At 41.8% G+C, this 27,803-nt stretch overlaps 1 protein-coding gene across 6 annotated transcripts in view; it reads right to left on the bottom strand.

The window, feature by feature from the left end:
* LOC139757844 (uncharacterized) overlaps positions 1 to 27,803 on the bottom strand; it is a 255,572-nt gene that overhangs the window by 138,101 nt on the left and 89,668 nt on the right. For 3 of the 6 annotated variants that reach the window (XM_071678740.1, XM_071678743.1, XM_071678741.1), the window contains exons 9-10: positions 25,388 to 25,537; positions 4,962 to 5,312 (exon numbers count right to left, since the gene is read on the bottom strand). In XM_071678740.1, coding sequence (XP_071534841.1) covers positions 4,962 to 5,312; positions 25,388 to 25,537 — 501 coding nt within the window. The remainder of the gene's footprint in view (positions 1 to 4,961; positions 5,313 to 25,387; positions 25,538 to 27,803) is intronic. The other 3 variants (XM_071678742.1, XM_071678744.1, XM_071678745.1) reach the window with 2 other exon arrangements.

The raw sequence follows: 27,803 nt of genomic DNA, 5'->3' as shown, positions 1-27,803 counted from the left end.
ACTCCCCTTACTTCCATTGTTCTCACCTTTTTCCATTCTGTACTCAGTCTCTCCTGGTACTTCCTCACACAAGTCTCCTTCCCAAGCTCACTTACTCTCACCACCCTCTTCACCCCAACATTCACTCTTCTTTTCTGAAAACCCATACAAATCTTCACGTTAGCCTCCACAAGATAATGATCAGACATCCCTCCAGTTGCACCTCTCAGCACATTAACATCCAAAAGTCTCTCTTTCACGCGCCTGTCAATTAACACGTAATCCAATAACGCTCTCTGGCCATCTCTCCTACTTACATACGTATACTTATGTATATCTACCTTTTTAAACCAGGTATTCCCAATCACCAGTCCGTTTTCAGCACATAAATCTACAAGCTCTTCACCATTTCCATTTAAGCAACACTGAACACTCCATGTATACCAATTATACCCTCAACTGCCACATTACTCACCTTTGCATTCAAATCACCCATCACTATAACCTGGTCTCGTGCATCAAAACCACTAACACACTCATTCAGCTGCACCCAAAACACTTGCCTCTCATGATCTTTCTTCTCATGCCCAGGTGCATATGCACCAAAAATCACCAATCTCTCTCCATCAACTTTCAGTTTTACCCATAAAATCGAGAATTTACTTTCTTACATTCTATCACATACTCCCACAACTCCTGTTTTTTTTTTTTTTTGCTTTGTCGCTGTCTCCTGCGTTTGCGAGGTAGCGCAAGGAAACAGACGAAAGAAATGGCCCAACCCACCCCCATACACATGTATATACATACACGTCCACACACGCAAATATACATACCTACACAGCTTTCCATGGTTTACCCCAGACGCTTCACATGCCCTGATTCAATCCACTGACAGCACGTCAACCCCGGTATACCACATCGATCCAATTCACTCTATTCCTTGCCCTCCTTTCACCCTCCTGCATGTTCAGGCCCCGATCAAACAAAATCTTTTTCACTCCATCTTTCCACCTCCAATTTGGTCTCCCACTTCTCCTCGTTCCCTCAACCTCCGACACATATATCCTCTTGGTCAATCTTTCCTCACTCATCCTCTCCATGTGCCCAAACCATTTCAAAACACCCTCTTCTGCTCTCTCAACCACGCTCTTTTTATTTCCACACATCTCTCTTACCCTTACGTTACTTACTCGATCAAACCACCTCACACCACACATTGTCCTCAAACATCTCATTTCCAGCACATCCTTCCTCCTGCGCACAACTCTATCCATAGCCCACGCCTCGCAACCATACAACATTGTTGGAACCACTATTCCTTCAAACATACCCATTTTTGCTTTCAGAGATAATGTTCTCGACTTCCACACATTCTTCAAGGCTCCCAGAATTTTCGCCCCTCCCCCACCCTATGATCCACTTCCGCTTCCATAGTTCCATCCGCTGCCAGATCCACTTCCAGATATCTAAAACACTTTACTTCCTCCAGTTTTTCTCCATTCAAACTTACCTCCCAATTGACTTGACCCTCAACCCTACTGTACCTAATAACCTTGCTCTTATTCACATTTACTCTTAACTTTCTTCTTTCACACACTTTACCAAACTCAGTCACCAGCTTCTGCAGTTTCTCACATAAATCAGCCACCAGCGCTGTATCACCAGCGAACAACAACTGACTCACTTCCCAAGCTCTCTCATCCACAACAGACTTCATACTTGTAAGTGGTGTGAGGTGGTTTGATTGAGTGGGTAATGAAAGGGTGAGAGAGACGTATGGTAATACAAAAAAGTGTGGTTGAGAGAGCAGATGAGGGTGTATTGAGGTAGTCTGGTCACATGGAGAGAGTGAGGAGAGGTTGACGGGAGGGTGAAGGGCATACAGGTAATAGGGTGAATTGGAACAATGTAGTGTGCCGGGGTCGATGTGCTGTCAATGGATTGAACCACAGCATGTGAAGCATCTGGTGTGAACCATGGAAAGTTTTGTGGGGCCTAGATGTGAAGAGGGAGCACTGAGTGTGAACGAATGTGGCCTTTGTTGTCTTTTCCTAGCTCTACCTCACGCGTGTGCGAGGGGGTGTCATTGCATGTCTGGCGGGGTGGCGACGGGAATGAATAAAGGCAGCAAGTATGAGGGAATATACTATTCACTTGGCCCCATTCTCTGTTCCTTTTGTGTGTGTGCGTGGGTGGACATGTATGTATATACATGGGTATGTGGGTGGGCTGGGCCATTCTTTCGTCTGTTACTATGCGCTACCTCACTAACGTGATAGACAGCAACAAAGTATAATAAAATAAAAAAAATATATACCCAGCTACAGATACACACACGCACATAAATATATTGGTGGGGGTAGGATGGAGTAAAAAAGATTTTGAGCGATTGGGGCCTGAACATACAGAAGGGTGAACGGCGTGCAAGGAATAGAGTGAATTGGAACGATGTGGTATACCAGGGTCACTGTGCTGTCAATAGATCGAACCAGGGCATGTGAAGCATCTGGGGTAAACCATGGAAAGTGTTGTGGGGCCTGGATGTGGAAAGGGAGCTGTGGTTTCAGTGCATTACACATGACAGCTAGAGACTGAGTGTGAACGAATGTGGCCTTTGTTGTCTTTTCCAAGTGCTACCTCATGCGCGCGCGGGGGAAGGGGGGGGTGCCATTTCATGTGTGGCAGGGTGGCAATGGAAATGGATGAAGGCAGCAAGTATGAATATGTACATGTGAATATATGTATATGTCTGAGTACGTATAGGTATGTATACGTTGAAATAAATAGGTATGTATAAGTGCGTGTGTGGGCGTTTATTTACATATATGTGTATGTGGGTGGGTTGGGCCATTCTTTCATCTGTTTCCTTGCACTACCTTGCTAATGCAGGAGACAGCGATTAAGTATAGTAAATAAATACATAAAATATATATATTTTTTTTTTTTTTTTTTTATACTTTGTCGCTGTCTCCCGCGTTTGCGAGGTAGCGCAAGGAAACAGACGAAAGAAATGGCCCCCCCCCCCCATACACATGTACATACACTCGTCCACACACGCAAATATACATACCTACACAGCTTTCCATGGTTTACCCCAGACGCTTCACATGCCTTGCTTCAATCCACTGACAGCACGTCAACCCCTGTATACCACATCGACTCCAATTCACTCTATTCTTGCCCTCCTTTCACCCTCCTGCATGTTCAGGCCCCGATCACACAAAATCTTTTTCACTCCATCTTTCCACCTCCAATTTGGTCTCCCTCTTCTCCTCGTTCCCTCCACCTCCGACACATATATCCTCTTGGTCAATCTCTCCTCACTCATTCTCTCCATGTGCCCAAACCATTTCAAAACACCCTCTTCTGCTCTCTCAACCACGCTCTTTTTATTTCCACACATCTCTCTCACCCTTACGTTACTTACTCGATCAAACCACCTCACACCACACATTGTCCTCAAACATCTCATTTCCAGCACATCCATCCTCCTGCGCACATCTCTATCCATAGCCCACGCCTCGCAACCATACAACATTGTTGGAACCACTATTCCCTCAAACATACCCATTTTTGCTTTCCGAGATAATGTTCTCGACTTCCACACATTTTTCAAGGCTCCCAAAATTTTCGCCCCCTCCCCCACCCTATGATCCACTTCCGCTTCCATGGTTCCATCCGCTGACAGATCCACTCCCAGATATCTAAAACACTTCACTTCCTCCAGTTTTTCTCCATTCAAAAATATATATATATATATATATATATATATATATATATATATATATATATATATATATATATATATATATATATATTTTTATATATAATATATATATATATATATATATATATATATATATATATATATATATATATATATATATATATGCATATGACATATATATGTATGTATATGTGCGTGTAAGGGTGTTTATGTATATATATATATATATACGTGTATATAAGTGGATGGGCCATTCTTCATCTGTCTCCTGGTACTACCCAGCTGATGCAGGAAACAGCAATTAAGTATAAAAAAATAATAATATACATACATACGTATGATGATTTGTATATGTATGTACATGTGTGTGTATGGGCGTTTATGTATAATGTTTATATGGGTGGGTTGGGCTATTACTCGTCTGTTTCCTTGCACTACCTCGCTAACACAGGAGACGTTGGTTAAGTATAAAAAAAATAAATAACATACAAACATATACATACACATGCTCATAGTCATACTTGCTAGCCTTCATCCATTGCCGACACCACCTTACTGAACAGAAGCACATACAAAAACATAAAAGAAAAAAACAACAACACATTCTCTCCTTTCTCCCACACCTGATGTATGAGGGTGCTGGAATAGTCTGGTCATGAGTAAGAAGAGGATTACTTCAAGGGTATACATGTCAGAAGTGGAGAAAGTGGAACAATGAACTGAAAGAGGGTTTGAGTGTTCTGGTCTTGAACATGTCAAAAAGTATGAAACATGCAAGGAATAGAGTAAAATGATGGAATACTGGGGAGACAAACAGTTAACAGGCTGAACAATGGCATATGAAGCAGTCACTGTAAACCATGGAAAGGTCTGTGGGGCATGGTTATGGATAAGAGGTTCTGGTTTTATTGGATTCCACAACACAGCTACAGTTGTGATCAAATGAGGCCGTTCCTTGCATGTTCCTGGCACTAACTTGCTAACACCTAATGCAGGAAATAGTTTACATGTACGAAAAATATGTATCATATATATATTTTTTTTCATATATATTTGCCATTTCCTGCATTAGCGAGATAGCATTAAGAACAGAGGACTGAAGCTGAGAGGGAACATACTATTCACCTGGCCCCATTCTCTGTTCCTTTTGTGTGTGTGTGTGTGTGTGTGTGTGTGTGTGTGTGTGTGTGTGTGTGTGTGTGTGTGTGTGTGTGCATGCAAGTGTGTGTTGAAATAAAACTTTTCTTCTTTTTACCTGTTTAAAGCTAAGTACTTCATTCCTTCCTCCACGCTGATGACCCTTGTAACTGCCACTGCGGTGATCCTGCCGTCTATCAAATGGCCTATTGTTTCTAGGTCCCCTACGATCACGGTCTTTGCTACTTCTACTTACATCCTTTGAATGGGACCTTCTATCTTCTTTCTTTTCACCATCTTTATTGTTCTTATCTAACCCTTCTTTCTTCTCACCACTGGTGTCTTTCTTGTCACCCTCTTTCTTTTCACCTTCTTTCTTCTTGTCATTGCCTGAATCCTTCTTTGAATCAGATGGCTTGCGGGTTGAAGAAGCTTTGTTTCTAGATGGACCACCTGGTTCTCCCTTTGCCTTGAAAGAAAATTAAACTTCAGTTCTAAAATGAAATATTATCATGAAGTTAATATATAATTATCATGCTTACGTTTTCTGCTTGTGATCGCAATTTATCCATCTATAGCTCTGATGCCTGTCCCTCAGGGAACTCTGTTAAGGAAGTGGCCACAGCACAAGTCTCTCCACAACTGATGAACTCTAATGCCACTTCTTTGCCCTCTATGACTCAATATAAACAGGCCATTGGCCGCGGGCAACTCTAATGCAGCGTATCCAGGTGCCCCAACCTAATGTTCTGACTGACTTGTTCTACCTGTTGCTCCTGCCTAATGTTCCTATAAACTACTACTACCTAATGTTTCTACCAAATGCTCCTGCCTAATGTTCCTACTTGCTACTTCTATCGCTATTCTCAATTTTTTGCCTGAAGGCAAGACTAACGCACAGCACTCACTGCAGGAAAATCTAGTTACAAAGAATGATTATGTTAGTAAAGTGCTGTCCAGCATTAGTTGTGACAAGGAAAGACTGTACATCTAGGAACAAAAAGATAACAGTCCTTGTGTGGGTGAGCCAGAAAGATAAGAAAGCTACCTAGGTCAGAGTAGTACAACTTAACAACCAGTACAGTGCTGACTCACTATGCAGCCATCACTATGGACTGGATTAATTGGAAACGGTCTTGTGTGAGGGGGGGTCTACCATTACGATGTGATTAAATTTTGTAACTACAAATTTTTGGGTTACAAGCAGAGAGTTTTAAAATCATACAGCTCTACCTGTTAACCCTGTATATACCATCTATGTCTACACATTATATATGTGTGTAATGCACCAAAACCACAGCTCCCTATCTACATCCAGGCCCCACAGACCTTGCCATGATTTACTCCAGACACTTCACATGCCCTGATTCAGTCCACTGATAGCATATTGACTCCTGTAAAACACATTGTTCCAATCACTCTAATCCTTGCAATCCAGGAAAAAAGGCCACATTCGTTCACGCTCAGTCTCTATCCCTGGGGATAGGGGAGAAACCATACTTCCCACGTATTCCCTGCGTGTTGTAAAACATGACTAAAAGAGGAGGAAACGCGGCTGGAAATACTCCCCTCCAATTTTTACTTTTCCAAAAGAAGGAACAGAGAATGGGCCAAGTGAGGATTTTCCCTCTTAGGTTCAGTCCTCTGTTCTTAATGCTACCTCATTAATGCAGGAAATGGCGAATATGTATGAGAAAAAAAAGTTCTGGGAGCATTAAAAAAATGTGTGGAAGGCGAGAACATTATCTCTGAAAGCAAAAATGGGTATGTTTGAGGGAATAGAGATTCCAACAATGTTATATGGTTGCAAGGCGTAGGCTACAGATTGAGTTGTGTGGAGGAGGGTGGATGTGTTGGAATCCACCCTCAAACCATCTCATTTCCAACACACCCATCCTCCTCCGCACAACTCTATCCATAGCCCATGCCTCGCAACCATATATCATTGTTGGAACCACTATTCCTTCAAACATACCCATTTTTGCTTTCCAAGATAATGTTCTCGACTTCCACACATTTTTCAACGCTCCCAGAACTTTCACCCCTCTCCCCCACCCTATGATTCACTTCCGCTTCCACGGTTCCATCTGCTGCAAAATCCACTCCCAAATATCTAAAACACTTCACTTCCTCCAGTTTTTCTCCATTTAAACTTACCTCCTAATTGACTTGTCCCTCAACCCTACTGTACCTAATAACCTTGCTCTTATTCACATTTACTCTTAACTTTCTTCTTTCACACACTTTACCAAACTCAGTCACCAGCTTCTGCAGTTTCTCACCTGAATCCACCACCAGCGCTGTATTATTAGCAAACAACAACTGACTCACTTCCCAAGCTCTCTCATCCACAACAGACTTCATACTTGCCTCTCTTTCCAAAACTCTTGCATTCACCTCCCTAACAACCCCATCCATAAACAAATTAAACAACCATGGAGACATCAGGCACCCATGCTGCAAACCAACATTCACTGAGAACCAATCACTTTCCTCTCTTCCTACACATACACATGCCTTACATCCTCAATAAAAACTTTTCACTGCTTCTAACAACTTGCCTCCCACACCATATATTCTTAATACCTTCCACAGAGCATCTCTATCAACTCTATCATATGACTTCTCCAGATCCATAAATCTTTTTTTTTTTTTTTTTTGCCGCTGTCTCCCGCGCTTGTGAGGTAGCGCAAGGAAACAGACGAAAGAAATGGCCCAACCCACCCCCATACACATGTATATACATACGTCCACACACGCAAATATACATACCTACACAGCTTTCCATGGTTTACCCCAGATGCTTCACATGCCCCGATTCAATCCACTGACAGCACGTCAACCCCGGTATACCACATCGCTCCAATTCACTCTATTCCTTGCCCTCCTTTCACCCTCCTGCATGTTCAGGCCCCGATCAAACAAAATCTTTTTCACTTCATCTTTCCACCTCCAATTTGGTCTCCCACTTCTCCTCGTTCCCTCCACCCCCAACACATATATCCTCTTGGTCAATCTTTCCTCACTCATTCTCTCCATGTGCCCAAACCATTTCAAAACACCCTCTTCTGCTCTCTCAACCACACTCTTTTTATTTCCACACATCTCTCTTACCCTTACGTTACTTACTCGATCAAACCACCTCACACCACACATTGTCCTCAAACATCTCATTTCCAGCACATCCATCCTACTGCGCACAACTCTATCCTTAGCCCACACCTCGCAACCATACAACATTGTTGGAACCACTATTCCTTCAAACATACCCATTTTTGCTTTCAGAGATAATGTTCTCGACTTCCACACATTCTTCAAGGCTCCCAGGATTTTCGCCCCCTCACCCACTCTATGATCCACTTCCGCTTCCATGGTTCCATCCGCTGCCAGATCCACTCCCAGATATCTAAAACACTTTACTTCCTCCAGTTTTTCTCCATTCAAACTTACCTCCCAATTGACTTGACCCTCAACCCTACTGTACCTAATAACCTTGCTCTTATTCACATTTACTCTTACCTTTCTTCTTTCACACACTTTACCAAACTCAGTCACCAGTTTCTGCAGTTTCTCACACGAATCAGCCACCAGTTCTGTATCATCAGCGAACAACTGACTCACTTCCCAAGCTCTCTCATCCAAAACAGACTACATACTTGCCCCTCTTTCCAAAACTCTTGCATTCATCTCCCTTACAACCCCATCCATAAACAAATTAAACAACCATGGAGACATTACGCACTCCTGCCGCAAACCAACATTCACTGAGAACCAATCACTTTCCTCTCTTCCTACACCTACACATGCCTTATATCCTCGATAAAAACTTTCAACTGCTTCTAACAACTTATCTCCAACACCATATATTCTTAATACTTTCCACACAGAATCTCTTTCAACTCTATCACATGCCTTCTCCAGATCCATAAATTTTTTTTTTTTTTTTTTTTTTTTTTTATACTTTGTCGCTGTCTCCCGCGTTTGCGAGGTAGCGCAAGGAAACAGACGAAAGAAATGGCCCAACCCCTCCCCCATACACATGTATATACATATGTCCACACACGCAAATATACATACCTACACAACTTTCCATGGTTTACCCCAGACGCTTCACATGCCTTGATTCAATCCACTGACAGCACGTCAACCCCGGTATACCACATCGCTCCAATTCACTCTATTCCTTGCCCTCCTTTCACCCTCCTGCATGTTCAGGCCCCGATCACACAAAATCTTTTTCACTCCATCTTTCCACCTCCAATTTGGTCTCCCTCTTCTCCTCGTTCCCTCCACCTCCGACACATATATCCTCTTGGTCAATCTTTCCTCACTCATTCTCTCCATGTGCCCAAACCATTTCAAAACACCCTCTTCTGCTCTCTCAACCACGCTCTTTTTATTTCCACACATCTCTCTTACCCTTACGTTACTCACTCGATCAAACCACCTCACACCACACATTGTCCTCAAACATCTCATTTCCAGCACATCCATCCTCCTGCGCACAACTCTATCCATAGCCCACGCCTCGCAACCATACAACATTGTTGGAACCACTATTCCTTCAAACATACCCATTTTTGCTTTCCGAGATAATGTTCTCGACTTCCACACATTCTTCAAGGCCCCCAGAATTTTCGCCCCCTCCCCCACCCTATGATCCACTTCCGCTTCCATGGTTCCATCCGCTGCCAGATCCACTCCCAGATATCTAAAACACTTCACTTCCTCCAGTTTTTCTCCATTCAAACTCACCTCCCAATTGACTTGACCCTCAACCCTACTGTACCTAATAACCTTGCTCTTATTCACATTTACTCTTAACTTTCTTCTTCCACACACTTTACCAAACTCAGTCACCAGCTTTTGCAGTTTCTCACATGAATCACCCACCAGCGCTGTATCATCAGCGAACAACAACTGACTCACTTCCCAAGCTCTCTCATCCCCAACAGACTTCATACTTGCCCCTCTTTCCAAAACTCTTGCATTTACCTCCCTAACAACCCCATCCATAAACAAATTAAACAACCATGGGGACATCACACACCCCTGCCGCAAACTTACATTCACTGAGAACCAATCACTTTCCTCTCTTCCTACACGTACACATGCCTTACATCCTCGATAAAAACTTTTCACTGCTTCTAACAACTTTCCTCCCACACCATATATTCTTAATACCTTCCACAGAGCATCTCTATCAACTCTATCATATGCCTTCTCCAGATCCATAAATGCTACATACAAATCCATTTGCTTTTCTAAGTATTTCTCACATACATTCTTCAAAGCAAACACCTGATCCACACATCCTCTACCACTTCTGAAACCACACTGCTCTTCCCCAATCTGATGCTCTGTACATGCCTTCACCCTCTCAATCAATACCCTCCCATATAATGCTACATACAAATCCATTTGCTTTTCTAAGTATTTCTCACATACATTTTTCAAAGCAAACACCTGATCCACACATCCTCTACCACTTCTGACACTACCACTTCTCCCTAAAATTTACTGATACTCTCTCAACCCCTACTCTCATTTGCCCTCTTTTTCACCTCTTGACCTCCTGCCTCTTTCTTTTATACATCTCCCACTCATTTATATTATTTCCCTGCAAAAATCATCCAAATGCTTCTCCCTTCTCTTTCACTAATTATCTTACTTCTTCATTCCACCACTCACTACCCTTTCTAATCTGCCCACCTCCCACACTTCTCATGCCACAAGCATCTTTTGCACAAGCCATCACTGCTTCCCTAAATACATCCCATTCCTCCCCAACTCCCCTTACGTCCTTTGTTCTCACCTTTTTCCATTCTGTACTCAGTCTCTCCTGGTACTTCCTCTCACAAGTCTCCTTTCCAAGTTCACTTACTCTCACCACTCTCTTCACACCAACATTCTCCCTTCTTTTCTGAGATGACATTCTCTCCTTCCACACATTCTTCATAGCTCCCATAACCTTTGCCCCCTTCCCCACCTCGTGACTTACTTCCACTTCCATGGTTCCATTCCCAGATACCAACAATACTTCATTTCCTCTAATTATTCTCCATTCAAATTTATCTTATTTCTATTACACTTAGTCGCTGTCTTTAGCATTAGCAAGGTAGCACAAGGAAACAGATGAAAGAAAGGCCCAACCCACCCACATACACATGTATATACATAAACGACCACACATGCACATATACATACCTATACATTTCATCATATACATACATATACATACCTATACATTTCAACGTATACATACATATACAGACAGAGACATATACATATATACACATGTACATATTCATACTTGCTGCCTTCATTCATTCCCATCTTCAATATTCCCAGAACCTTTGCCCCTTCCCCCACCCTGTGACACTTCCGCTTCCAGCCACTGCTAAATCCACTCCTAGATATCCTTAGTGTCCAGCAATAATCTTCCAACACAGAGGGGATCCACTTTCTCTGGAACCGCTTTTCCATGTCCAAAATGTCCTGGTGAAATCTTTTGCCTTCCTCATCAATGACTGCCCCAAGATTTTCCAAGAGAAAGTAAGTGCAACTTCAAAAAGTCAATCTTTACACTCATATTGCACACCAAAGCTATATATGAAGTCAACAGATCATTTAAAACACCACAAGGGTTTTCTGACCAGCAATTCCCCTAAAATTCTTTGCTAACTCTTTCAAATAACAGCCATGCAGTTTTTCAACTTCATTTAACTCTTCATCGAACTTTTCATCTTGAAGCAGTTCCCTGATCTGTGGTCCTAAAAATACCCTCTTTGACTTTTGCATCACTGATTCTGGGAAATTTACTCAAAAATGTGAATCCATAGTCAGTTTTATCCATACCTTAGAAGAAGTTCTTCATCAACCCAAGCTAAATGTGCAAAGGAGGGATAAATTTTCTCAGAATCAACAAGATGAGGATTGATGACCTTCCTCTAAGCAGTCAGTGATGTTCATTTTGGTCAAACTTTCTTTATATGATGATTTTTCTAGTCCCAGCTGTCTCACTCACAGAGGAAACAACAGAACTTTGTGTAACAAATTGCATTCCAAGTAAAAGTGCCACAGCCTATAGATCACCACATACATTCCACTTAAATTCCCCATACTTAATTTCTTTTAAAAGAAGCTTCATGTTATCATACAATTCCTTGATGGTTGCATGAGCCACAGGAACAGAGGGGAACTTATCACTGTTGGAGAGTTGAACTGCTTTCAAGCTTACTTTTGACGAGTCAATAAACAAGCACCACTTGTCTGTGTTATATTCATGATCAAGTGCCTCCATAACAGAATGAACATCACTGCAAAACACCAGACCATCTTCAAGGGAGAAAAATTCTTTAAAAACAACATGGTGATCATAATAAAAACAAAACTTATTTTCATTCTGGTGAAGATTCCAGCCCTTAAACTGGAACCCAAAAGTTCGGTTTGCCGCTTCGACATGTTTATATCATGGGCAAAAATCATTAAGATCTCCTTGACTTGGTAAATATGGTTCACTTGAATAACAGCTTGCTTCAAACATTGGATCCATATTGTCCTCTACTTGGTCTTCTTTCTCATTATTAGACTCGTCACTCAATGTCATGTTTTTTGGAGGCTCTGGAACAGGTAATTCCTGAATATGAGGTATTGGCCTCTTAGTAGATGGTAAATTAGTATATTCAACAGTATGCTTGAATTCTGATGTTATACCATTCATATTTGTCAGGCAGAAGTAGCAATCCAAAGCATGACCTCTGGGTTCTCTCCAAAACATAGAAATGGCAAAAGGCTCACAGTGAGAGCCTTCTGCCCATGCAGTGGAAAGCCTGACACATATGACAACAAATGTGAGGGACCCAACTTTTATCCTAGTCATCCACATTACAACCAAAGTAATGCTCATACCATTTTTTAATGAAGTGTGTGAAAGACATTTTTGTGATATGAATGTCAATTCACCGTAGATGTAGCAGAAAAATCTGGATTATTTACAGTTTCTCGGCATTAAGATGGTGGATGGAGTATCAGTACAGCACCTGAATAAACAAAAGCACAATCTGTCAACAGAATGTTAAAGACACTGTTTGCACAGTGAGTTCTAGCCTGCAACTAAGAAACAACTGCTACTCAGAAGTGGGCAGTTTCAATATCCCAACATTTCCAGTTTTGTTTCTGCAAGCCTTCAAAAAGAAGCTATTGCACTTCACACACAATTAAAATAGCTGTTTGTTAACACTTTTGTTTCAAATGCTCCATAGAGAACTGGTATGTACAAACTGTACATAATGATATGCGAGCATGGTGGAACAAAATAATATGGGTGGTAGAAATTCTGAAAACATAATTCAGATTCAGCATGCAAAAACACGAGAAATTTTTTTTCCATGGGCAAAAATCTCTGTTGACCACTGAATTATCAATACATTCAGAAAACTAACACAATTACTTATGAAACCTTTCCTGGAGTCCTGAAGTGCTGTTCAAAAAGTTTATCTTACATTCAATGATTAATACAAAAAACTGTAAATATATGTATATATAAATAGGGGAGAAAGAATACTTCCCACATATTCCCTGCGTGTCATAGAAGGCGACTAAAAGGAGAGGGAGCAGGGGGGCTGGAAATCCTTCCCTCCCATTTCCTACTTTTCACAAAAAAGGAACAAAGAGCGGGCCAAAAGAGGATATTCCCTCTAAGGCGCAGTCCTCTGTTCTCAACGCTACCTAGCAAATGTGGGAAATGGCAAATATGTATGAAAAAGAATAAAAAAATTTCATCACAATTCACTTTGACTGGTTCTTCACTAATTCATGTACTGAAAATATATTACATATTAAGCAAAATAATGGGAAACTGGATGGTGCATTCACCTGGACAAGCAAATAGTTGATGGCTGGTTCAAAACATTCATTATTTGCTATGCGAATGATATATAAAGTGTATTTTCAATAGACTTTCTACAAAACTCTTTTCAATAGCTAAAGTTTAGCTAATGCATGAAGGAATAATAATCTACATATTATGGATAATAGAGGAAATCTTATGTAACATTTCAGGGACCAGATTGCATACCTGTTCTAAAGATTCACCTTACACTCTGGTAAAATTTATCTACATATTTTCAATATAAGTACGTCCTCAAATAATTCAAGCACTAAAAATGATAGATATGTATATAAATTTATTTTGCTTTCTCGCTGTCTCCCGCGTTAGCGAGGTAGCGCAAGGAAACAGACGAAAGAATGGCCCAACCCACCCACATACACATGTATATATATACACATCCACACACGCATATATACATACCTATACATCTCAATGTATACATATATATACACACACAGATATATACATATATACACATGTACATAATTCATACTGTCTGCCTTCATTCATTCCCATCGCCATCTCGCCACACATGGAATAACAGCCCCCTTCCCCCTCATGTGTGCGAGGTAGCGCTAGAAAAAGATAACAAAGGCCACATTCATTCACACTCAGTCTCTAGCTGTCATGTAATAATGCACCGAAACCACAGCTCCCTTTCCACATCCAGGCCCCACAGAACTTTCCATGTTTTACCCTAGACGCTTCACATGCCCTGGTTCAATCCATTAACAGCACGTCGACCCCAGTATACCACATCGTTCCAATTCACTCTATTCATTGCATGCCTTTCACCCTCCTCCATGTTCAGGCCCCAATCACTCAAAATCTTTTTCACTCCATCTTTCCACCTCCAATTTACTCTCCCACTTCTCCTCATTCCATCAACCTCTAACACATATATCCTTTTGCTCAATCTTTCCTCACTCATTCTCTCCATGTCACGAAACCATTTCAAAACACCCTCTTCTACTCTCAATCACACTCTTTTTATTACCACACATCTCTCTTACCCTATTATTACTCGATCAAACCACCTCACAATACATACTGTCCTCAAACATCTCATTTCCAGAACATCCACCCTTCTGGGCACAACTCTATCCATAGCCCTCGCCTCGCAACCGTACAACTTTGTTGGAACCACTATTCCTTCAAACATACCCATTTTTGCTTTCAGAGACAATGTTCTCGACTTTCACACATTCTTCAAGGCTCCCAGGATTTTCACCCCCTCCCCCACCCTATGATTCACTTCCGCTTCCATGGTTCCATCCGCTGCCAAATACACTTCCAGATATCTAAAACACTTCACTTCCTCCAGTTTTTCTCCATTCAAACTTACCTCCCAATTGACTTGACCCTCAACCCTACTGTACCTAATAACCTTACTCTTATTCACATTTACTCTCAACTTTTTTCTTTCACACACTTTACCAAACTCAGTCACTACCTTCTACAGTTTCTCACATGAATCAGTAACCAGCGCTGTATCATCAGCGAACAACAACTGACTCACTTCCCAAGCTCTCTCATCCCCAACAGACTGCATACTTGCCCCTCTCCAAAACTCTTGCATTCACCTCCCTAACAACTCCATCCATAAACAAATTAAACAACCATGGTGACATCACACACCCCTGCCGTAAACCTACATTCACTGAGAACCAATCACTTTCCTCTTTTCCTACACGTACACATGCCTTACAGCCTCGATAAAAACTCTTCACTGCTTCTAACAACTTGCCTCCTACACCATATATTCTTAATACCTTCTGCAGAGGATCTCTATCAACTCTATCATATGCCTTCTCCAGATCCATAAATGCTACATACAAATCCATTTCCTTTTCTAAGTATTTCTCACATACATTCTTCAAAGCAAACACCTGATCCACACATCCTCTACCACTTCTGAAACCACACTGCTCTTACCCAATCTGATGCTCTGTGCATGCCTTCACCCTCTCAATCAATACCCTCCCATATAATTTACCAGGAATACTCAACTAACTTATACCTCTGTAATTTGAGCACTCACTCTTATCCTCTTATCCCCTTTGCCTTTGTACAATGGCACTATGCAAGCATTCCCCCAATCCTCAGGCACCTCACCATGAGTCATACATACATTAAATAACCTTACCAACCTGTCAACAATACAGTCACCTCCTTTTTTAATAAATTCTCCTCCAATACCATCCAAACCCGTTGCCTTGCCAGCTTTCATCTTCCGCAAAGCTTTTACTACCTCTTCTCTGTTTACCAAATCATTTTCCCTAACCCTCTTACTTTGCATACCACCTCGACCAAAACATCCTATATCTGCCACTCTATCATCAAACACATTCAACAAACCTTCAAAATACTCACTCCATCTCCTCACATCACCACTAGTTGTTATCACCTCCCCATTAGCCCCCTTAAGTTCCCATTTGCTCCCTTGTCTTACGCACTTGTTTACCTCCTTCCAAAACATCTTTTTATTCTCCCTAAAATTTAATGATACTCTCTCACCCCAACTCTCACTTGCCCTCTTTTTCACCTCTTGCATCTTTCTCTTGACCTCCTGCCTCTTTCTTTTATACATCTCCCAATCATTTGCATTTTTTCCCTGCAAAAATCGTCGAAATGCCTCGCTCTTCTCTTTCACTAATAATCTTACTTCTTCATCCCACCACTCACTAACCTTTTATATCTGCCCACCTCCCACGCTTCTCATGCCACAAGCATCTTTTGCGCAAGCCATCAAGAGAAAGGTGCAAGAGGTGAAAAAGAGGGCAAATGAAAGATGGGGTGAGAGAGTATCATTAAATTTTAGGGAGAATAAAAAGATGTTTTGGAAGGAGGTAAATAAAGTGCGTAAGACAAGGGAACAAATGGGAACTTCAGTGAAGGGGGCAAATGGGGGGGGTGATAACAAGTAGTGGTGATGTGAGAAGGAGATGGAGTGCGTATTTTGAAGGTTTGTTGAATGTGTTTCATGATTGAGTGGCAGATATAGGGTGTTTTGGTTAAGGTGGTGTGCAAAGTGAAAGGGGTAGGAAAAATTATTTGGTAAACAGAGAAGAGGCAGTAAAAGCATTGTGGAAGATGAAAGCCAGCAAGGCAGCGGGTTTAGATGGTATTGCAGTGGAATTTATTAAAAAACGGGGCAGACTGTATTGTTAACTGGTTGGTAAGGTTATTTAATGTATGTATGATTCATGGTGAGGTGCCTGAGGATTGGCGGAATGCTTGCTATGGGAGGGTATTGATTGAGAGGGTGAAGGCACGTATAGAGCATCAGATTGGGGAAGAGCAGTGTGGTTTCAGAAGTGGTAGAGGATGTGTGGATCAGGTCTTTGCTTTGAAGAATGTATGTGAGAAATACTTAGAAAAGCAAATGGATTTGTATGTAGCATTTATGGATCTGGAGAAGGCATATCATAAGAGTTGACAGAGATGCTCTGTGGAAGGTATTAAGAATATATGGTGTGGGAGGCAAGTTGTTAGAAGCAGTGAAAAGATTCTAGCGAGGATGTAAGCCATGTGTACGTGTAGGAAGAGAGGAAAGTGATTGGTTCTCAGTGAATGTAGGTTTGCGGCAAAGGTGTATGATGTCTCCATGGCTGTTTAATTTGTTTATGGATGAGGTTGTTAGGGAGGTGAACGCAAGAGTTTTGGAAAGAGGGGCAAGTATGCAGTCTGTTGGGGATGAGAGAGCTTGGGAAGTGAGTCAGTTGTTGTTCGCTGATGATACAGCGCTGGTGGCTGATTCATGTGAGAAACTGCAGAAACTGGTGACTGAGTTTGGTAAAGTGTGTGAAAGAAGAAAGTTGAGAGTAAATTTGAAGAAGAGCAAGGTTATTAGGTACAGTAGGGTTGAGGGTCAAGTCAATTGGGAGGTAAGTTTGAATGGAGAAAAACTGGAGGAAGTGAAGTGTTTTAGATATCTGGGAGTGGATCTGGCAGCGGATGGAACCATGGAAGCGGAAGTGGATCATAGGGTGGGGGAGGGGGCGAAAATTCTGGGGGCCTTGAAGAATGTGTGGAAGTCGAGAACATTATCTCGGAAAGCAAAAATGGGTATGTTTGAAGGAATAGTGGTTCCAACAATATTGTATGGTTGTGAGGCGTGGGCTATGGATAGAGTTGTGCGCAGGAGGATGGATGTGCTGGAAATGAGATGTTTGAGGACAATGTGTGGTGTGAGGTGGTTTGATCGAGTGAGTAACGTAAGGGTAAGAGAGATGTGTGGAAATAAAAAGAGCATGGTTGAGAGAGCAGAAGAGGGTGTTTTGAAATGGTTTGGGCACATGGAGAGAATGAGTGAGGAAAGATTGACCAAGAGGATATATGTGTCGGAGGTGGAGGGAACGAGGAGAAGAGGGAGACCAAATTGGAGGTGGAAAGATGGAGTGAAAAAGATTTTGTGTGATCGGGGCCTGAACATGCAGGAGGGTGAAAGGAGGGCAAGGAATAGAGTGAATTGGAGCGATGTGGTATACCGGGGTTGACGTGCTGTCAGTGGATTGAATCAAGGCATGTGAAGCGTCTGGGGTAAACCATGGAAAGCTGTGTAGGTATGTATATTTGCGTGTGTGGACATATGTATATACATGTGTATGGGGGGGGTTGGGCCATTTCTTTCGTCTGTTTCCTTGCGCTACCTCGCAAACGCGGGAGACAGCGACAAAGTATAAAAAAAAAAAAATATATATATATACATATATATATATATATTCATTTATTTATATTTATTTTGCTTTGTCACTGTCTCCCGCATCTGCAAGGTAGCGCAAGGAAACAGACTAAAGAAATGGCCCAACCCACCCACATACACATGTATATACATACACGTCCAAACACACACAAATATACATACCCATACATCTCAATGTACACATATACATACATACACAGACACATACATATATACCCATGCAAACAATTCACACTGTCTGGCTTTATTCCTTTCCATCGCCACCTTCGCCACACATGGAATAACATCCCCTTCCCCCCTCATGTGTGCGAAGTAGCGCTAGGAAAAGACAACAAAGGCCCCATTCGTTCACACTCAGTCTCTAGCTGTCATGCAATAATGCACCGAAACCACAGCTCCCTTTCCACATCCAGGTCCCACACAACTTTCCATGGTTTACCCCAGACGCTTCACATGCCCTGATTTAATCCATTAACAGCACGTCGACCCTGGTATACCACATCAATTCAATTCACTCTATTCCTTGCCCTCCTTTCACCCTCCTGCATGTTCAGGCCCCAATCACTCAAAATCTTTTTCACTCCATCTTTCCACCTCCAATTTCGTCTCCCACTTCTCCTCGTTCCCTCAACCTCTGACACATATATCCTCTTGGTCAATCTTTCCTCACTCATTCTCTCCATGTCACCAAACCATTTCAAAACACCCTCTTCTGCTCTCTCAACCACGCTCTTTTTATTTCCACACATCTCTCATACCCTTACATTACTTACTCGATCAAACCACCTCACACCACATATTGTCCTCAAACATCTCATTTCCAGCACATCCACCCTCCTGCGCACAACTCTATCCATAGCCCTCGCCTCGCAACCATACAATATTGTTGGAACCACTATTCCTTCAAACATACCCATTTTTGCTTTCAGAGATAATGTTCTCGACTTCCACACATTCTTCAAGGCTCCCAGGATTTTTACCCCCTCCCCCACCCTATGATTCACTAAAACTTCCATGGTTCCATCCACTGCCAGATCCACTCCCAGATATCTAAAACACTTTACTTCCTCCAGTTTTTCTCCATTCAAACTTACCTCCCAACTGACTTGATCCTCAACCCTACTGTACCTAATAACCTTGCTCTTATTCACATTTACTCTTAACTTTCTTCTTTCACACACTTTACCAAACTCAGTCACCAGCTTCTGCAGTTTCTCACATGAATCACCAACCAGCGCTGTATCACCAGCGAACAACAATTGACTCACTTCCCAAGCTCTCTCATCCCCAACAGACTGCATACTTGCCCCTTTCCAAAACTCTTGCATTCACCTCCCTAACAACTCCATCCATAAACAAATTAAACAACCATGGAGACATCACACACCCCTGCCGCAAACCTACATTCACTGAGAACCAATCACTTTCCTCTCTTCCTATACATACACATGCCTTACATCCTTGATAAAAACTTTTCACTGCTTCTAACAACTTGCCTCCTATACCATATATTCTTAATACCTTCTGCAGAGCATCTCTATCAACTCTATCATATGCCTTCTCCAGATTCATAATTTTTTCTTTTTTTATTTTTTTGCTTTGTCGCTGTCTCCCGCGTCTGCGAGGTAGCGCAAGGAAACAGACGAAAGAAATGGCCCAACCCACCCCCATACACATGTATATACATACGTCCACACACGCAAATATACATACCTACACAGCTTTCCATGGTTTACCCCAGATGCTTCACATGCCCCGATTCAATCCACTGACAGCATGTCAACCCCGGTATACCACATCGCTCCAATTCACTCTATTCCTTGCCCTCCTTTCACCCTCCTGCATGTTCAGGCCCCGATCACACAAAATCTTTTTCACTCCATCTTTCCACCTCCAATTTGGTCTCCCTCTTCTCCTCGTTCCCTCCACCTCCGACACATATATCCTCTTGGTCAATCTTTCCTCACTCATTCTCTCCATGTGCCCAAACCATTTCAAAACACCCTCTTCTGCTCTCTCAACCACGCTCTTTTTATTTCCACACATCTCTCTTACCCTTACGTTACTTACTCGATCAAACCACCTTACACCACACATTGTCCTCAAACATCTCATTTCCAGCACATCCATCCTCCTGCGCACAACTCTATCCATAGCCCACGCCTCGCAACCATACAACATTGTTGGAACCACTATTCCTTCAAACATACCCATTTTTGCTTTCTGAGATAATGTTCTCGACTTCCACACATTCTTCAAGGCTCCCAGAATTTTCGCCCCCTCCCCCACCCTATGATCCACTTCCGCTTCCATGGTTCCATCCGCTGCCAGATCCACTCCCAGATATCTAAAACACTTCACTTCCTCCAGTTTTTCTCCATTCAAACTCACCTCCCAATTGACTTGACCCTCAACCCTACTGTACCTAATAACCTTGCTCTTATTCACATTTACTCTTAACTTTCTTCTTTCACACACTTTACCAAACTCAGTCACCAGCTTCTGCAGTTTCTCACATGAATCAGCCACCAGCGCTGTATCATCAGGCGAACAACAACTGACTCACTTCCCAAGCTCTCTCATCCCCAACAGACTTCATACTTGCCCCTCTTTCCAAAACTCTTGCATTCACCTCCCTAACAACCCCATCCATAAACAAATTAAATGCATAAATGCATAAATTCATAAATGCTACATATAAATCCATTTGCTTTTCTAAGTATTTCTCACATACATTCTTCAAAGCAAACACCTGATCCACACATCCTATACCACTTTTGAAACCACACTGCTCTTCCCCAATCTGATGTTCTGCACATGCCTTCACCCTCTAAATCAATACCCTCCCATATAATCTACCAGGAATACTCAACAAACTTATACCTCTGTAATTTGAGAACTCACTCTTATCCCCTTTGTCTTTGTACTATGGCACTATGCATGCACTCCGCCAATCCTCAGGCACCTCACCATGAATCATACATACATTAAATAACCTTACCAACCAGTCAACAATACAGTCACCCCCTTTTTTAATAACGTTAGCATTTGCTGAGAGGAGTATGATTAGTCAAGCAGTTTAAAACATTCCTCTTTTACTATGTAAGTGACAGACAGATGCAGTAAATTCTCTCCTTTATATATAATTTCAAAACAAACATTAATAGGTTCTTCCCTAAGACACAACTAACAATCATATACTAAAATAAACAGGAAAACTTGATCTAGCTCCCAGATTCCAGATGCTTCTTGAGTTCTACAACTTACAATTACTGAATATAATATTTTATTTATATTTATTATACTTTGTCGCTGTCTCCCGCGTTTGCGAGGTAGCACAAGGAAACAGACGAAAGAAATGGCCCAACCCCCCCCCATACACATGTATATACATACATCCACACACGCAAATATACATACCTACACAGCTTTCCATGGTTTACCCCAGACGCTTCACATGCCCTGATTCAATCCACTGACAGCACGTCAACCCCGGTATACCACATCGCTCCAATTCACTCTATTCCTTGCCCTCCTTTCACCCTCCTGCATGTTCAGGCCCCGATCACACAAAATCTTTTTCACTCCATCTTTCCACCTCCAATTTGGTCTCCCTCTTCTCCTCGTTCCCTCCACCTCTGACACATATATCCTCTTGGTCAATCTTTCCTCACTCATTCTCTCCATGTGCCCAAACCACTTCAAAACACCCTCTTCTGCTCTCTCAACCACGCTCTTTTTATTTCCACACATCTCTCTTACCCTTACGTTACTCACTCGATCAAACCACCTCACACCACACATTGTCCTCAAACATCTCATTTCCAGCACATCCATCCTCCTGCGCACAACTCTATCCATAGCCCACGCCTCGCAACCATACAACATTGTCGGAACCACTATTCCCTCAAACATACCCATTTTTGCTTTCCGAGATAATGTCCTCGACTTCCACACATTCTTCAAGGCCCCCAGAATTTTCGCCCCCTCCCCCACCCTATGATCCACTTCCGCTTCCATGGTTCCATCCGCTGCCAGATCCACTCCCAGATATCTAAAACACTTCACTTCCTCCAGTTTTTCTCCATTCAAACTCACCTCCCAATTGACTTGACCCTCAACCCTACTGTACCTAATAACCTTGCTCTTATTCACACTTACTCTTACCTTTCTTCTTCCACACACTTTACCAAACTCAGTCACCAGCTCCTGCAGTTTCTAACATGAATCTGTATCATCAGCGAACAACAACTGACTCACTTCCCAAGCTCTCTCATCCCCCACAGACTTCATACTTGCCCCTCTTTCCAAAACTCTTGCATTTACCTCCCTAACAACCCCATCCATAAACAAATTAAACAACCATGGAGACATCACACACCCCTGCCGCAAACCTACATTCACTGAGAACCAATCACTTTCCTCTCTTCCTACACGTACACATGCCTTACATCCTCGATAAAAACTTTTCACTGCTTCTAACAACTTGCCTCCCACACCATATATTCTTAATACCTTCCACAGAGCATCTCTATCAACTCTATCATATGCCTTCTCCAGATCCATAAATGCTACATACAAATCCATTTGCTTTTCTAAGTATTTCTCACATACATTCTTCAAAGCAAACACCTGATCCACACATCCTCTACCACTTCTGAAACCGCACTGCTCTTCCCCAATCTGATGCTCTGTACATGCCTTCACCCTCTCAATCAATACCCTCCCATATAATTTACCAGGAATACTCAACAAACTTATACCTCTGTAATTTGAGCACTCACTCTTATCCCCTTTGCCTTTGTACAATGGCACTATGCACGCATTCCGCCAATCCTCAGGCACCTCACCATGAGTCATACATACATTAAATAACCTTACCAACCAGTCAACAATACAGTCAGTTGGGGTGAGAGACTATCAGTAAATTTTAGGGAGAATAAAAAGATGTTCTGGAAGGAGGTAAATAGGGTGCGTAAGACAAGGGAGCAAATGGGAACTTCAGTGAAGGGCGTAAATGGGGAGGTGATAACAAGTAGTGGTGATGTGAGAAGGAGATGGAATGAGTATTTTGAAGGTTTGTTGAATGTGTCTGATGACAGAGTGGCAGATATAGGGTGTTTTGGTCGAGGTGGTGTGCAAAGTGAGAGGGTTAGGGAAAATGATTTGGTAAACAGAGAAGAGGTAGTAAAAGCTTTGCGGAAGATGAAAGCCGGCAAGGCAGCAGGATTGGATGGTACTGCAGTGGAATTTATTAAAAAAGGGGGTGACTGTATTGTTGACTGGTTATATATATAAATATATATATATATATATTTTTTTTTTTTTTTTTTTTTTTTTTTATACTTTGTCGCTGTCTCCCGCGTTTGCGAGGTAGCGCAAGGAAACAGACGAAAGAAATGGCCCAACCCCCCCCCCCATACACATGTACATACACACGTCCACACACGCAAATATACATACCTACACAGCTTTCCATGGTTTACCCCAGACGCTTCACATGCCTTGATTCAATCCACTGACAGCACGTCAACCCCTGTATACCACATGGCTCCAATTCACTCTATTCCTTGCCCTCCTTTCACCCTCCTGCATGTTCAGGCCCCGATCACACAAAATCTTTTTCACTCCATCTTTCCACCTCCAATTTGGTCTCCCTCTTCTCCTCGTTCCCTCCACCTCCGACACATATATCCTCTTGGTCAATCTTTCCTCACTCATTCTCTCCATGTGCCCAAACCATTTCAAAACACCCTCTTCTGCTCTCTCAACCACGCTCTTTTTATTTCCACACATCTCTCACACCACACCACCTCACACCACACATTTTCCTCAAACATCTCATTTCCAGCACATCCATCCTCCTGCACACATCTCTATCCATAGCCCACGCCTCGCAACCATACAACATTGTTGGAACCACTATTCCTTCAAACATACCCATTTTTGCTTTCCGAGATAATGTTCTCGACTTCCACACATTTTTCAAGGCTCCCAAAATTTTCGCCCCCTCCCCCACCCTATGATCCACTTCCGCTTCCATGGTTCCATCCGCTGACAGATCCACTCCCAGATATCTAAAACACTTCACTTCCTCCAGTTTTTCTCCGTTCAAACTCACCTCCCAATTGACTTGACCCTCACCCCTACTGTACCTAATAACCTTGCTCTTATTCACATTTACTCTTAACTTTCTTCTTCCACACACTTTACCAAACTCAGTCACCAGCTTCTGCAGTTTCTCACATGAATATAATATGTATATTATATTCATTATCTCACAATTCTCTTTTGCAGGTTTTAAACCTAATGCTTAAACTAATAATCACTAATGTTTTGGGTATTATTTGGTACATTATTTCCACTGTTTATATAACATTTGAAGTACTATTTCATGTATTTTTGCCCATGGTCCCTAATCCCTTTTTGCGGGGAAACAACTGTTATGATACAGCATGAATTAATGTAACACAAACATTCTTGGTACATATCTAACACTATATCATGACCCATCTGTATTAAAAGAGTTTACCCCCTTCACACACAAAGACATCAACTGTTAAAGACCTGATAAGGTCAACAGCCAAGTCACTGTAAAGTTCTTTGAAATACAATCCTTCGAATGATATTTGATAACTTTCCACTCAAAAAAGAAATCTAACGAGCCAAAAACCTTTTTTAAGTTTTTCAATACACCTTGAAAACATCAGGAATTCACATAGCAAAACCATGCAACACCCATAATATTGTCATCTTCACACTGTCTGATTACCATGTCAAATATTCATCTTAGAAACTAATGCAATGACCTGAATTCTATTGTGACTGCTATAGACGCTGCCCACTCTGTCGTTTTCAAAACCTACTTCTCTGCCATGTTTTTAACAGCTTCAAATAACACATTCTTTAAAACACCTACAAACATCTGAGAAAAATGAAATCTTACCTTTTCCACCTGGATCATGCGGCCATGAAGTTCTGTATGATTGAGCTGAGAAATGCATTTAGCAGCATCATCACTACTCATCATCGTAACAAAGCCATAGCACTTGGCTCCTGGAGTTTTGGCATTTGTCACAATCTTCGCACTCATCACCTGTAATGAAATTCGTAACTAATCAACTGCCTATATGAACCACTAAAGGATACATATCTTTCAATCTACAATATCAGCCTGTAAATTGCACTGTAAATAAAGTAAAAAGAAAATCAAGAAGTAGAGTAAAGGTTCTTCACATGAAGCATCCATTCTGAAAACTTTCAAAATTCAAATGTTTCCATAATTCCCTCCAAAATGGCACAGGAGTTTCTAAAGCTGCCTCACCACTTTCCATATTTTAGTGTAGCCACACCACCTCTTTTTCAATGTCCTTCCAGCAAGAATTAGAAAAAGTTGAGCTTCATACTTTCTCAGATAATTCTAAGAGTTTTGCCCTTAAATTGGCATCCGACAAGTATCCATGCGATAACGATGAGTGCCTTAACCAAAGCTGTTCCTGATGCCACCCCAGCACATCATCCATCAATGTAATCCCTAAACTCTAGCTTAGACTACACTACAATTGTTAAAAGAGAAGAAAAGAAAAGATGGTTTTCTGAGCAAGTACGGATGAGAATGTGCATAACAAGGCAGATGGAGCAATGCCTTATCATTTCTTGGTGGTACAATGTGTGAAGTTTTAACTTGCTTCAGGAAATGATGAAATGTCATGGATGGGAAGAGGGTAGCTATGGTGAGTGCATTTGTTAAAGAAGCTTGTGCATGGCAATACCAAGAATGAATGGGCTGGGTGGGGAATGACAAAAAGGTGAGAGGAAACAAAACTAAAGGAGTGGACTAGAAATGAATGGTATTCTGAGAAACACTGCACAAATGTGCAGGTGAAGTGGCATGCGAAATTCAGGATGTGGGCTTTTACAAAAGGGTAATGTGTGGTGAATGAAATAATTAGGTTGCCAATGAAAGACATAAGATGGGTGTAAGGGCATTACCTACAAGAATGACATGCAAGTGAATGGGGTATGTATATGATGAAGTAGTATCAGATACGGAGGAAGGTGTGAGACTGAAAGAGAGAGCAAATGAGAGATATGATGACAGACTACTGACAAACTTCAAGAATAATCGAAAGAAAAAGTTTCAGAAGTATGAAGAGAGCGAGAAAATAAAACAAAGAGGGCATCAGTGAGGGGAGCCAGAGGGCAAGTGTTAACTGGCAAAGAAGTGGTAAAGAGAAGGAGTGAGTATTTGGATGTTAAAACCTGTTAGATGACCAGATGTCAAATATGAGTGTTGGTGGATGGTGGGTGTCTGGGATGTATAGATATATGGGAAAAGTCCTAGAGGTACACATCACACATCCTGGAATATGATTTGGAGAACAGACACAAGGCGAGAAAGCCTTGTGTGGTGGTAAGTGGCTGACGTTTATGGAAATCCGGCTTAATTTTTCTTGAAAGAGGGTGAAAATGATGATGCTGGTCAGGATTTTCAATGCATGTATGGCTCAAGGTGACATGCCAGAGGACTGGAGAAATAAAAGGAGTGTCAATATAAATATGTCTCTTCGCACTGCTAACTAATAATAACCTTGCTTTTAGTCACACTTACTCTGAACTTTCTCCAATCACACACACTCCAAAATACAAAAACCAGTCTCACACTCTCATCAATATTATTGTCATTATCATTAAAATCATTTCTTCTTCCTTCAGACATGTCTGCCATCACCCACATTAATGGGACAGCACCAGGAACAGATTGAATAGCCACATCCATCCTCTTGCTGTCATATGCAATGCATCAGAAAAACCATTCTCTAAAACATGACTCCACATACCCTTCCACAGTTTTCCCCAGCTGCTTCATGTCCTGCTTCAGTCCACTGATGCCAAATCACCCCATATATATCATATAGCTCCAATTCATTCCACACTGTGTACACCATTCACCCTCCTACATTCAGGCCATGACCACTCAAAATACTATGCACTCCATCCATCCATCTCCAGTCTGGTCTCCCCCCTTCTTTTCCCTTCCACTTCTGACATATATATATATATCTTCTATGTCACTTATTTCACTCATTCACACCATTTGTCCAAACCAATTCAACAAAGCCTCTTCAGCTCTCAACCACACCTTTCTCTTACCCTTTATCAATTACTTGATCAAACCACATCACACCATATGTTGTCCTAGAACATTTTATTTCAAACACATTCACCCTCCTCTGCACATACTCATCTACAGCACATGCCTCACATCCATAAAACATCACTGGGACTATTATGCTTTCAAACACCCATTTCCTATTATCATCATCATCATCATCAATCAATATTATCTCTATCATTACAAT

Source organism: Panulirus ornatus, chromosome 28 (genome assembly GCF_036320965.1).
Source record: "Panulirus ornatus isolate Po-2019 chromosome 28, ASM3632096v1, whole genome shotgun sequence".
Taxonomy (NCBI): domain Eukaryota; kingdom Metazoa; phylum Arthropoda; class Malacostraca; order Decapoda; family Palinuridae; genus Panulirus; species Panulirus ornatus.
Note: the sequence above shows the minus strand (reverse complement) of the source record. Positions and strands in the feature narration are given on the sequence as shown.